Consider the following 13,726-nt stretch of genomic DNA (forward strand, 5'->3'; position numbering starts at 1 on the left):
TTTGATGCATTGGCTGCTTTTTAAGGGGCCTATGGGCACTATAGGTCTCTTCCATGTATCCGTGGCCATTTTTGTCTACCTGGCTTTCTAAACAATGGAGTCCCTGAACATGTTTGGAAGAGGGCCTTTGTTACATTGCTCTTGCACCCTGGGTCCCCACAGCCTTGAACTCACTCTGGCAGGGGAAGGGCCTGGAAGGGCTGCTTGGGAATTCCTGGGCTCAGGAGGAGCGCTCCCATCGGGAGAGAAGGGAGAGGTGGAGCCTGAGGCAGCTTCGAGCTCCACCAGCAGGGGGACCCCGGTCCTAAGCGTTTCTTTCACTGCTCAAAACCACTACAGCTGAAACCCCTGCCGTCCTGGGCTAGTTTTAGGAGCAGGATCTCTAGTTTCCTTTACTCTTTTGAAAACATCTCTCAGCCCTTTCTTGTCTAGATCATATTATCTTACCTCGATAAACCTTTCCGAATTTTCTGGTCTTCTATCTCCTTAAATGCTTTTGTTTTTTTCCTCTCAACAAACCTGCCATTCTCTGAGACTCCCTTAGGCTGCAGAACAGGACCGAATTAGCAGAGTCTGACTCAGACGAAGTGAGATGGGGGTGCCGAATGACCTGTGGGCACTGAATTCACTTGTGGGGGTTACTAGCTCCTTACGCTTTCATTTCCTCATGAATTTAGTCACTTAACAAAGCTTTACTGAGCCCCTGCTGCACGCCAGGAGCCCTGTGCTGGGGGAGCCGATCTGTGCAGAGTCTACTGTGATCTTCTCCAGGAGCACTGGGGAGAATGGGCAGTTGTTGGGATGTTGGGAAGTGGTCAGGGGTCTCTGGGAAGAGGTAATATGTGGGCTAGGAACACAGTTCCAAGGTGGAGAAGGAGACAAAGCTTGGGAGCTGAGAAGGAACTGGGTTGGGGTAGCTCCTAGTAGCTGAAGCATTGGGCTGTGAGGAGAAAGGCGCAGGAGGGCAGCTGGGGTTGGGGTTGGAGTTGATGGGCTTTCTATGACATCCTATTCTCTGTGGGGTGTTTTTTTTTTTTTCTTTTTACCAAAAATGAGCCAGGGGAGGCCTGGAGCATTGGGGGTTGGATTGTGTGTGATTGTGTGTGTGGGGGGGGGGGGGGGGGGGGTGAGGGGGGAAGGGTGATACACTTTTGCTTATTTTGGCAGCATAACTCAGGTGGCTGTGTTGGGTTGCAGTCCACGTTTATGACAAATTTAAGCAAAACTCTTTTTATATTGTGTGGCTATGGAAGGATTTGTCTGAAAGAGAACTCAGTGTACTCTTTTACTGTTCATCAAAATTGTTACTCAAAGCTGAGTTACCAGTGACTCATTTTGTGGTACACTGTGAACAAGTGGGAGTGTGGGCCGTTATAGTGGACGCCCGCGTATCTGTTTATGCCATCGATCTCCTGGTACCTTGGTAGATGCACATATCATCTTTGTATTTATTTTTAATTTGAAGGATTGGTTCTAAGATGAATTTTTCTGAAAGGAGCTTTCTGTTTACATCATTCTTGTTTCCAGGATTCGGCAAGATGCCACTGCCTCACTGATTTTGCTCTGGAAGGTCACGGCCACAGGATTCCAACAGTGCTCCCTCATAGATGGACGAAGTGTGACCCCCCTTCAGGCTTCAGGGGGACTGGTCCTCCTGGAGGAGATGCTTGCCTTGGGGAATAATCACTTTATTGGTGAGTTACCAAAATCTTCTACTCAATACTGCATCCGATTCAACCCAACCTTGGTTTGGTGTTGAGATAGTAGGTAGGGAATTTTGCTCAGATAATCTGAATTCTATCCATCAATGCTATGTCTTCCAGTTTGGTAAGGTTTTAGAATAAAAACTGTATTCTAACATAATGTTTCTTTTTCTTTTTTTTTTTTTTTTTGATGATGGAGTCTCGCTCAGTCACCCAGCCTAGAGTGCACTGGCGCGATCTTGGCTCACTGCAACCTCTGCCTCCCGAGTTGAAGCGATTCTCTTGCCTTAGCCTCCTGAGCAACTGGGGCTACAGGCACCCACCATCACGCTTGGCTCATTTTGCATTTTTAGTAAAGATGGGGTTTCACCACCCTGGCCGGGTTGGTCTTGAAATCCTGACCTCAGGTGATCTGCCTGCCTCAGCCTCCCAAAGTGTTGGGATTACAGGCATGAGCCACTGAGCCTGGCCCTAACATAATGTTTCTAGTGTGGCTCAAAGTGGAAAAGGCATGGGCTCTGGAATCCAGTGACTGTGTTCCAGCCCTGGCGAAGTCATCACAGGTGTGTGATCTTTGGTACTGAATGCTCTGGCATCAGTTTTCCTTTGGAGTCTTTCATCTGCTTCTTTTTCCAGAAATTGTGGGCAACTTGAGGTGTTGGATGTTGGTCTCTCAGGATAACCTTTGTTCCCAGTTGATTTTGGCCTGACTTGGGACGTTCAAACACAGCACCTCACAGTGATTTGCCACTGCAGGGCCCCCAACTCAGAAGTAACTGGTGGGATTATAGCTCTCTTTGGGCCCCTCTCCTCCATAACCACCCCTCCTGCATCAGTCACTTCTAACTTTTTACTCTCTCTTGAACTTGATTCTGTAGTTTAACCTTCTCAAACGACCACACGTCCAATTAGCTGTTTTCTTTTCTTCTTCTTCTTCTTTTTTTTTTTTTTTTGAGACAGAGTCTCGCTCTATCACCCAGGCTGGAGTGCAATGGCACGATCTCGGCTCACTGCAACCTTGGCCTCCCAGGTTCAAGCGATTCCCCTGCCTCAGCCTCCAAGTAGCTGGGACTACAGGCATGCACCATCACGCTCAGCTGATTTTTTTTTTTTTTTGTATTTTAGTAGAGACGGGGTTTCACCATGTTGGCCAGGATGGTCTTGATCTCCCGACCTCGTGATCCGCCCGCCTTGGCCTCCCAAAGTGCTGGGATTACCGGCTAATTAGTTGTTTTCTAATTCCTCTGCTTTGGCGTAGAAATGGCCGCCAGAAAGAGAGACCCTCAGTATTCCCTACCCCACCCGCTGCCTCTTGCTTGGACACTTGGACAGTTCCCAGAGGACCACCTTTCCCCTAGTTTAGCATTCTGTGTCCTTTCAGTTGTCTTTGTTTGGGGTTGGAACTTGGAACTCTGGTCCTTTCGTATGCTGACATAATGTTCTGCCTTGCAGCTCAATTCAAAGGCCTGAGCTCAAGTTTAGAATCTACCCATCCCAGTCCAATGCACCCAAGCAGCTTCTTGCATCCTGCTGTTGATTCCTTCTCCTGTCTGACTATATATTGCAACCATCCTCACCAGGAGGATGGGGTAGGCATCCTCCTAACAGCACCTGTCTCTCAGGGTTGTTGGTCAGCTTAAATTAGATAACAAATGTACAAGAATAATTGACAAATGTTAAGGATTATCCTAGGGCATTTTCTCTATTTTTTTCTGGTGTACACTAAATATTTTGCTAAATGGAAAATATGCATTTAGACTCACCCTCCAAAATATGATGCAAATATCATAATGAAGATAAAGGGATGTAAGAAAATGCTCAGGTCTCTATGATTTATATTGCATTTTATGTTTGACTGACCCTCTTCTGATGAGGAAGTCCAGCTCGGGGAGCAGGAGTTTTACCGGGTGAAAAGAAGGTAAAGAGAAATTTGTTTTGGGAATGAACATGGCTTGACAAAGAGACGAATGCATTTAACTTCAGACTGGTGTTTGACTATCAGGATGAATGACAGATAATCAGAAATTGTGCGATAAAGTCTTGTCAAGAATCAAATCTAAATTTCACTCCCCAATACATTTGAAGTAACTGTTATTTACTTCCATATCTGCTGTAAAGATTTATCTAAAAGGATGTAGTTTCTATATTTTGATAGTTTTATTTTGTATTGAATGTAAGTTTTTCTGTTTGGTATGACATGGAGCTAATATTTCAAGAAAACATATAAAGTATCACTACTCTTTAAAATGTCCTTAACGGTACCAGAAGATACTTATTTAAGATTCAGACAGTCTCTGACTTATGCTGGTTCCACTTAATAACTTTTTGACTTTACAACAGTTTGAAAGCTATTAACATTCAGTATAAGCTGTATTTCAAGCACCCGTACAGCTATTCTGTTTTTTGCTTTCAGTACAGTATTCAATAAGTTGTATAAGATATTCAACACTTTATTATAAAACAGGCTTTGTGTTAGATAATTTTGCCCATCTGATGGTCAATGTAAGTGTTTTGAGCACGTTTAAACTAGGCACGGCTAAGCTATGAGGTTCGCTAGGTCAAGTGTATTACATGCATTTTTGACTTACAGTATTTTCAGTTTACACTAGGTTTATTGGGATAGGACCTCACTGTAAGTTGAGGAGCATCTGTATAAGTTCATATTTTATACTACTTTTGGTGGTAACATAACTATGACCTTAGACTGACATTGAGATTGAGGATGGGGATTAATTGAGATGGATTTTCCAGTATTAATGTAAATTTATTCTTTTGGGATAGAAGAAATCTTGTGAACTCATACATATTTTGAGCTCATTTTGCTAATCAAAAATTTTGTGGAAAAATTATCTTTGGATGAAATGTATTATTCCTTAGGGGAATAATCTTTAAAACTTTGATATATTAGGTCAGGCACGGTGGCTCATGCCTGTAATCCTAGCACTTTGGGAGGCCGAGGCGGGTGGATCACGTGGTCAGGAGATCGAGACCAGCCTGACCAACATGGTGAAACCCCGTCTCTACTAAAAATACAAAAAATTAGCCAGGTGTGGTGGTGGGCACCTGTAGTCCCAGCTACTAGGGAGGCTGAGGCAGGAGAATGGCGTGAACCCTGGAGGCGGAGCTTGCAGTGAGCCAAGATCATGCCACTGCACTTTAGCCTGGGCGGCAGAGTGAGACTCTCTCAAAAAAAAAAAAAAAAAAAAAAAAAAACTTTGATATATTAATAACTATGTCAAAGAATTCTTTTCCCCAAATTATACTTTAGATTATGAAGAGAAAGCAGTGATTTTGAGTAACATCCTTTATTTTGATAAACCATTTTTTTTTTCATTTTGAAAATTTGATATCTTTCTAAATTTTCTAGTTAGGGCTTTCTGGGTTTTTTATGTGGCTTTGTAAGGAGATCAGGATCTTTTGGTGTTATTCTCTTCAAAGGTAGCCAGCAGTCCTGTCCCGAGCTCTTCCTGGGGAGGGATGGCCAGGTTCCTAACCATGATAAATCAGCTCCACCTCCACACCGCCAGCTGCTTCTCTTACAAAATCTTTTCATCCTTCAGAAACAAGATGTAGCTTTTGCAATCTTTGCGGAAGCCTGATGCTCACTACGTTGACATGTGCTTAATGCCCTTTTGTTTTATTTTTAAAAAGGAGCTTATTAAAGCAATTTACTTTTACAATCTGGACTCTCCAGACACAAATACGTTTTAGCTCAGACTATTTTTAAGAGTACAGTGGCATTCATTTAACAAACAAACCGATGCTAGGGTGGGCGGAAGAAAACTTCCACGGTAAAGGAAGGGTAAAGTTTCAGAATTATGTTGCTGTGTTTCTGTCCCTCCTGCTTGTTTTTTAGAGAGAAGCTTGAGGCACTTTCAGGAATTGACTGTCTCCTGCTTCCCCTTCACTCTCAATAGTTTGCACATACATAACTAAGGATCACAAATCTTAAATTCAGCTGGATAATAAATAAATAAATAAATAAATAAATAAATAAATAAATAAATAAAAATAAACATAACTGATGCCCAAAGGTATTTTCTTGTTTCTATGCAACAGAGCAGAGGAGACCCTTCTGTGTCTTTGGGAGACAAACTTGGTTGCTGTCACCAGATTTACACTAATACTCTTTAAAAGTTTATTGCCGAGAGAATGTTCTACATTCCAGATTAAGAGTATATACTTACAGTTGGCTTATTTCCATGTTATTACAGTTCATTTCTTTATGGTTTTCCTTCATGACCATGGCCTTGTTAATATTTATAGTATTTTGCAGAAAGAGATGATAGAACTTTTTACCAAGTGTGTTGTTCTTCCCTCTGTGCCTCAACTTCTTTCCTCCTTTGTTGCCACCAAATTTCGACTCTTCTGTCCTCTCTTTACTTATCTGTCCTGTTTACCCTAAATATGTTACTTCCAAATATGTCATTTGCTTGATGCCACGCATTGGGGTAAATATCTAAATTAGCCTATGTTTAACATTGTCCACTTCTTGGGGAGCATCGGAGGTGCTCATTAGTGTCCTGAATGATTCATTTGCTGGATGTTTCGTATTTTCAAAGAGTCAAATTCATTGCTCCAGTCACATTTCCATGAAACAGTTATGGCTTGCCTGTCTTAAGTATGAGATATATATGTATCTTTAAACTTGCTGTTGCTTAGATGTGATGGCCATCTCAGGGGTGAGAGCCAAACCAGATCTCTGGGGTGCGGCTTCTGTGTTAGGAAGTTGCTGAAGGTCACTATTTCCTTTGGTGAAAGCCCCTTTGGGCCGCTTTTAAGGCTTTTCCCCATGTTGCCTCCTGTCCTCAGGCATGGTTCTCCTCTCTTCTGCACAGCGGACTTCTACCCTGCAGCTCACTGCCAGCCCCATCCCCACTGGGGGTGCAACCCTCTCCCACCCCCATTCTCTCTGAGCCTCAGACCCCCAAACTTAGCTCATTTCTAAGACCTCACTGAAATCCCCTTCTTCTGGAGTGGTTTATGAAGAAAATGGCCAGTTAAAATTCTACACAACGTGCATTCTCAGATCTCTAACTGCTAAAATCTTACAAACACACAGGCACCCTGGAATATTCTAACAGTTATTCTCCCTGGAATATTCTCCTTTGGATCAGAAAACTCAGGTGGGGACTGTCAGCTTTATCCACACTCCCTGCCTGCCTCAGAGAAACCCTGATTTTTCCCTGCACACTTTTCTTTCTTATGGTTCGTGTTGTTACCTCCATCTGATATTTTATCCCTTCTCTCTTCTTTGAAGTTATCTGCATTTTGATCCAGTCTGTTCCTCTCTCCATTGTTCCTTTGTAGTGGTCTTTCTAGCTTCCTATACTTGCCTTTTTCTCTTCCTTCATTCTGTTCTCCTGCCCATAGCCTACTATTTTTTCAATCCCTTTTATTAGGTACACATTTGTACCATCCTTTCTTACAGTTTCAGTACATTTTTAAAAATGTCTAACTTATAAGTGCATGTTACTGTTTAATCCAGACCATTGGTATTTCATGTATGGCCTCCTAAAATGCTTCTCTCATAACTTTAGGTCCACTGTAACTTCAAAGGGGTGAATGGTACAACCCATGGCTGATGAGAATGTCCTTGTTGGAGCTGAGGTCATTTCTTCAGGATTATAGCCATCAAATTAACCACGGAACCCTGGAAATCAACCATTTGCAGGTCTTTCTAATTGACGTCTTAACTGGATTAGAAGGTTTCCCAGTCTGCCCATGACTCCTTTGAGTCTCCTGGGAGCTCTAGAGAGCGTGCTTTCAGTTGCCTTGATTCTACATTTCTAGCCTGAAAAGATTCTTGTTTTGAAAATGGTTCCTACGGCAGTGCATTCACTTTGTTTGTTTGTTTTTTCTCTTGAGAAATAAGACACGAATAACTAGGTGCTTTGGGAGGTACAAGGAGGAATAAGACTTTTCTTTTACTAAACTAGTAAGACTGTCCTGGTGCTCTGGCCCTACACAGTCCCCAGGGTTTCATTCTTTATGGACTTACCTAATGCTTCTATCTTGACTGGCATAGTGATGCTTCCTTGGAGATACAGTATTTTGTAGCCTAACACTTTATACCATGTTTAGAAAAAAAAAAAGGAATTCTCAATACCCAGCCAACTAATACCATTACTCTTAGGCAAAAGTTCCTAATTTGGGCTCAGTGGGCCCTTGGTTTTGAGGTAGTCATAGGGATCAAAGATCCACTTCATAGATCTCATGAATCTCCTGAAAATGCACTTTTGTGTATCTGTGCATCCTTCTCAGGAGACAGTCAAAACCTCATTGGATTCTTAAAGATATCTGAGTCCCTAAAAATTGTAGAGCACCACTTAAAGCTACCTGTGGGAGGATGTTTGTTTTTCAGCATTCTCCGCTCATTCAGTGATATTTCCTTTGACAGATGTACCTGCTTCCTAAGTCTCCATATTGAGGAACTTAAATTATTTATTTATATTTGTAGGTAGCAGGGCTGTGGGAAATACTCAGTTCCGTATTAGTTTAGAAAAGATGCATTGCATGCCTCTCATTTTCCAAGCACTGTGGTAGTCTGGACATGCAAAGATGATTTAGGTGTGGTCTCTGAGTGAATGGGGCAACAAAAGCTTAGACAAGTGCCCAAGACAGGGTTGTATATAAGAGGCCATGGGATTCAGAGGAAGGAGCAACTAACTCTGCCAGAGGGAGGGAAGGCAGGCCAGTATTCTCTTTGGACATACAAAGGGCAGTGTGTGTGTGGCATTTTGATGGCACAATAGTCTGTGCTATTAAGATCATTTGATAATAGTGCTAGAAATGGACTAGTGGCCATCACAACTGGAAATAGAGATATTTCAACAAGCATGTAACAGAACCTTTGAATATGTCGCCTACCTCCACCCAGCTGCCTCTCATCTTGGATATGAACCATTTATGTAAAGGTAGGTGCTCAAGATGTGGATGATATTTCTTGAGTTCTCTGTTTATCTTTCAAACGAAAAAGAGGGATCTTCTAGTCTTCGATGTGAATTTCCAGGTAGTCCTTTGGAATTCCTTAGTAAAACCCTATTTTCTTATTCTTGAACTCTGCTTCCCTCCCTTCTGGGTAAACTATTCCTATAAGCCTTGTCCTTTAAAATGAAAGTTTCAAAAGCAACTGGAGCTGGGGTACCTCATTCTGTAAATTTGACAGAGAGAGTGATTTTGGAGACAGTCTTCCTGAAAGGCAGGGGACACCACTGGGGCTATAGTAGCTGGGGTAAGGGCTGCTGGCAGTACTGAAAGCGGGAAAAGTTCCAGTAGAAAAGTAGGGGTGGGAGATGTTGCTAACATCCCAGCTTGGCTGGAGGGCTTCCTGAAGCCGGGCATAGTGGCCAGTGTTAATTTTCTGTGTGTGTCTATTTTAGCTATTTAGGCATCAAGTCTCTAGATGTGTATTCCTTTGTCTCAGCCATTTCTTGACGAATCATTTTGTTTCCTGCTCAGGAATTAAAAGGAATCCAGAGATAAAAAGGCCAGATCCTGCCACTCCCTAGCTGCCTTCCTGTTCCATTTTGTTACTGTCTGACTACCGGCTTCTGTGACTGCTTCCTGGCCATGTGGAGCAGCCAGGACGTGGCTCCCTGTGGAAGACTCAGGGTGGTAGGGAAGAGATGGGAGGAGACAGGGCAAGCGACCGACCAGGACATGTCAGAAGAAAGGACTCCCATAGGGAGTGAAAGATGCTTAGCATACGTTTTTCTCTTGTCAGAAAAGCCCACGGGGAGATGCAGAACCAAACTGGAAATTCACCTCTTGATACTGTGAAGAGCTGAGGGTCTGTGTGTCTCTTTTCTGAACACTCTGACTTTAGGTGATATTTTCCCTGCCTCTAATATTCACTTAAGTTGAATTTCACTCTTTAATCTTATGTATTTCTATGAGCCTCTCAGATCTTATAGAGTAAGTCAAGATATAAAGAAATAAGATAGTAGGCAGGACACTTAAATTTTTGGAATATTCTTTAACTTGATAATATCTTTATTGATTATCTATTTTTAAGGATCTTTGTATCCCAGCTCTGATGCAGTGAACTGGGTTGATTCTCTAAAATATGTTAACTCATCTTTTGTAATCCATCTTTACTAAATGTAAATTCTTACTAGCACACTGGTACCCTGGAATATTCTAACAATTTATTCTTCCTGGAATGTTCTCCTTTGGATCAGAAAACTCAGGCAGGGCATATCTTCTTTATCCACACTTCTTGGTTTTTTTTTGAGACAGAGTCTCTCTTTGTTGCCCATGCTGGAGTGCAATGGCGCGATCTCTGCTCACTGCAGACTCTGCCTCCTGCGCTCAAGTGATTCTCCTGCCTCAGCCTCCTGAGTAGCTGGGGTTACAGGCTCCCACCACCACGCCCAGCTAATTTTGTATCTTTAGTAGAGATGGCGTCCTGACCTCAATGATCCTCCTGCCTCAGCTTCCCAAAGTGCTGGAATTACAGGCATGAGCCACTGCGCCCAGCTTATCCACACTTCTAGAACTGCCCATTTTCTGTAACTGCCCCTTTCATTCTCATAATGTCAGGCCCTGCATTCTCCATACCTACCCAGTTACATGAAGCCTCTAGTCTCTGGTCCATTCTCAAACAAGCCTGCGGTACTTTATTAGCTTTTATTGGTGGAGGGAGTTCCCATGTACATCTTACCATTCAAATCAAGTTTCCTGGGGTCCCTGGCCCCTTGGTTGTACATTGAACTGGAATATTCTCCTCTAAATGCATATACACTAAGCTTCCTCCAGCTTCCTGGAGCAAAACCTGATTTCCTTAGGCATAAAGTCCCACTGCCCACAGTCCCAGCTTCATGACCCTTACCCTGACCAGCTGCTGCATCTGTGGTAGGTCCCCTTCTCTGTGGTCTGGACCCTGATTTCATGATAGTCCCATTAGTTCTGCCTTGGACCATGCCCTCTTCTTAGATACCAAGGCCAGCCCAGATTGGAACTGTGTCTTTCCTGCCTCCAAACCCTGTGGTTTGGCTTGCTGGCCAGCCTTCCTAGCTGTTCACCTACCTCAGCTCTGCAGGTTTCCTACTGGTTCTTCTCCATACAGCTGGCATCATTTCTCCCCACTCTGACTCCCTTCCCCTTCTTTTATAAAATCTTTGCTTTACCAGTCATGTGTCTCACATTTCTTTCTGCTCATCACATTGACAGCCAGTATCACACAAAGTAGCATCAGAATGTTCTCCATTCCCCCCCACCAACATTTTTTGGCATGATGATTTTATATGTTTAATTAAACTGTAAAGTTCTAGAGAGATTGGATCATGCCATAGCTCCTTGCCACCATGATGACCACATGGTTGTCACTTGACAAGTTAAACTTTGTTCCTATGTAAAAGTTATTCTGCTATTTCCTAATGCCATGTGAAGAAAATTCCCAGCTGCAAAATGTCAACCTTAAGAATTATTTGTAGGTTTTCACAACCCACCTCTGTGACATTTAAATCCTCATTCCCCCTTTTTATTATATTAAAAGTATTTTAGAGTATCAAATGCCAAAAAAAAGAGAGAGAAGCTTTTCATCATTCTTTTGGGAATGTTACATTTTGTCCTCTAAGATACCTTGCTCTGGGGGCCAGGGGTAAAACAGGTGAAAAAAGTTTGGAGAAGATATCATCTATAGAATCATTAACATCTTTCACTGAAAGCTTAAGATTAAAAAAATGCAAATATTTCACCTTTTCATGGTCATTTTAAAACCACAGTTGAGTAAGGTCTGCTGAACTCCCTGCGATGGTGGGGGTGGGGAGTGTAGCAGGGAGAACCATTGGAATGTTCCAATGCAATAGTTTGAAAAGAACAAAAGCAGAGGAAATATAAAGCTTCCCGAATGGCATAATTTACATCAAATTCTTATAGCTTGCATTTGCTTAGTTCAAAGATTTCTATGAAATTTGAGTTTTACTTAAATTGAGACCTCATATTAATATTATCAGCAATCAAGATTATTCTTTTTGATCTTCTTTTATTACTTAATGGATTTTAGGATTTAAAAAAATTAGTTGGCCTGAACTCCATGCCCTATTTCTATATGCTCTACTCCTAAATATTGTTGTGGTCAGCATGATTTACTTATTGGTACCTATTGATTGTGGTGATACCCCGAGCACTCCATTCTGGACACGTGTGTTCCTGGAGCTGGCAGTCTAAGGTCCAGTGGCCTTGCTGGGATGGGCTTCCCGGGCTGCGGTGGTGTTGCAGCAGGTGATCAAAGATGGATAAGATGTTTCTCTTCCTACCAAGAGTGTCCCTGAAATCAGGCTGGTTAGAAAGGAAGATCCCTGGTCCCCCCAATGGACCCGGTAGCTCCTCAGGAGACTCTTTCACAATGCTCTCAGCCAATATTTTTGAACACTAAAAGTTATGCAAATTCTACAAATTTATCAAGAAGTAAAGGACAACTGTCAGTAGAGTAAAGCCAGTCTGAATCCATGTGGAAGGGCACGGTCGTGAGTTACCAAGATGCTTCTGCAGTTTTTGAGCATCACTTTCAAAATTTAATAGAACAGAGCAGTTGCAGATACTCTACAATTTGGGCCTAATCCATTATGTGGGGGATTGCCTGGTTTTGAGAAGCAAACTGAAGATATGTCTTCAAAGCCATAAATTCTCCTTTTCTCTCCTTCCTCATTCTGCCTCATTTTTTCTCTCCCCATCAACACTCTATTTTAAAAAATAAAGCTACTGCATTTTATTTACAGGTTAATTTATGAAAATTAAATAAATTATTTTTATATTTTAAAGAATTTCTTCTTAATTCTGGAAGAAAATACTTTATCCCTTAATACTAATGAATTTTGACCGAAATCTTGTCTTTAGAATTTGATTAAATATTTCTTTAGGCCAGGCGCAGTGGCTCACGCCTGTAATCCCAGCAGTTTGGGAGGCTGAGGTGGGCGGGTCATGAGGTCAGGAGATTGAGACCACGGTGAAACCCCATCTCTACTAAAAATACAAAAAATTAGCCGGGCACAGTGGCAGGCGCCTGTAGTCCCAGCTGCTTGGGAGGCTGAGGCAGGAGAATGGCGTGAACCCGGGAAGCGGAGCTTGCAGTGAGCAGAGATCGCGCCACTGCACTCCAGCCTGGGCAACAGAGCGAGACTCCATCTCAAAAACAATAACAACAACAACAACAACAAAATATATGTGTATCTTTAAAACTTTCCCTTTTTCTTTTAACTTAGAGACAAACTTTCTCAGGGCTTTGCCAGCTTACTGTCAAAAGCTTTTCTTAGCTTCTGTCAGTGCAAATTTCAACTAAGAAAGTAATTTTTTAAATTGCCTTTTTTTATGGCCAAATTTCTGCTTCTTTGTAGCATCTCTTCTCTTTCTTTGGAGAGAGGAAGAAAGAGAAAGAGAGCAGGAAAGAGAGAGAATTTCTCAGGACAAAATATATAAACCTCTGGAAGAATGCTTTTCTTTCAACAAGGTAATTTATTTTCTTTTGAAGAATGAAAATGACTCTATTGTCTATTTATTATGAAAGTAATATATACAAGAAAGATAAGAAAAACTGGTTTCTTCTCCTATAACCCACCCCACTGCTGACAACCAGTGTTTACATTTTGTGATATTTCCTTTTCTTTGCATGACGGTGCACGTATATAGATATACACTTTTTTTGGAAAGAAGAATACATTCATTTACTGTCTGGTTACTTGCTTTTTTCATTTAATGTTTCACTGACAATCCTTTATGTTAATAAATATAAATCTCTAACAGTTTTCTTAATGGTGGTATAGAGTTCCATTGAATCAATGTACTATAATTTATTATCAATAGGCTATTGTTACACAATTTGTTCCTTCCTTTCTTTCTTCCTTTTTTCTGCTTCTTTGGGCAGAATTTCAAATGTTGGTATAACCACCTTTTTGTGTCTTCTCGGATGATTTATTTGGGTTAAATTCCCAGATATGGAATTTGCTGGATCAAAGGGTTTGTATATTTTAATGGCACATTTGATACACATTATCCAGTTGTCTTTAACTTTCTTCCAGTTT

General features: G+C 41.8%; 1 protein-coding gene across 2 annotated transcripts in view; it reads left to right on the top strand.

Moving 5' to 3' along the window:
* Positions 1-13,726, top strand: part of DNER (delta/notch like EGF repeat containing) — a 366,652-nt gene that overhangs the window by 132,888 nt on the left and 220,038 nt on the right. For both annotated transcript variants that reach the window (XM_032754076.2, XM_058437649.1), the window contains exon 4: positions 1,528-1,694. In XM_032754076.2, the coding sequence (XP_032609967.1) occupies positions 1,528-1,694 (167 nt within the window). The remainder of the gene's footprint in view (positions 1-1,527; positions 1,695-13,726) is intronic.

Source organism: Hylobates moloch, unplaced genomic scaffold, assembly GCF_009828535.3.
Source record: "Hylobates moloch isolate HMO894 unplaced genomic scaffold, HMol_V3 SCAFFOLD_1, whole genome shotgun sequence".
Classification (NCBI taxonomy): Eukaryota; Metazoa; Chordata; class Mammalia; order Primates; family Hylobatidae; genus Hylobates; species Hylobates moloch.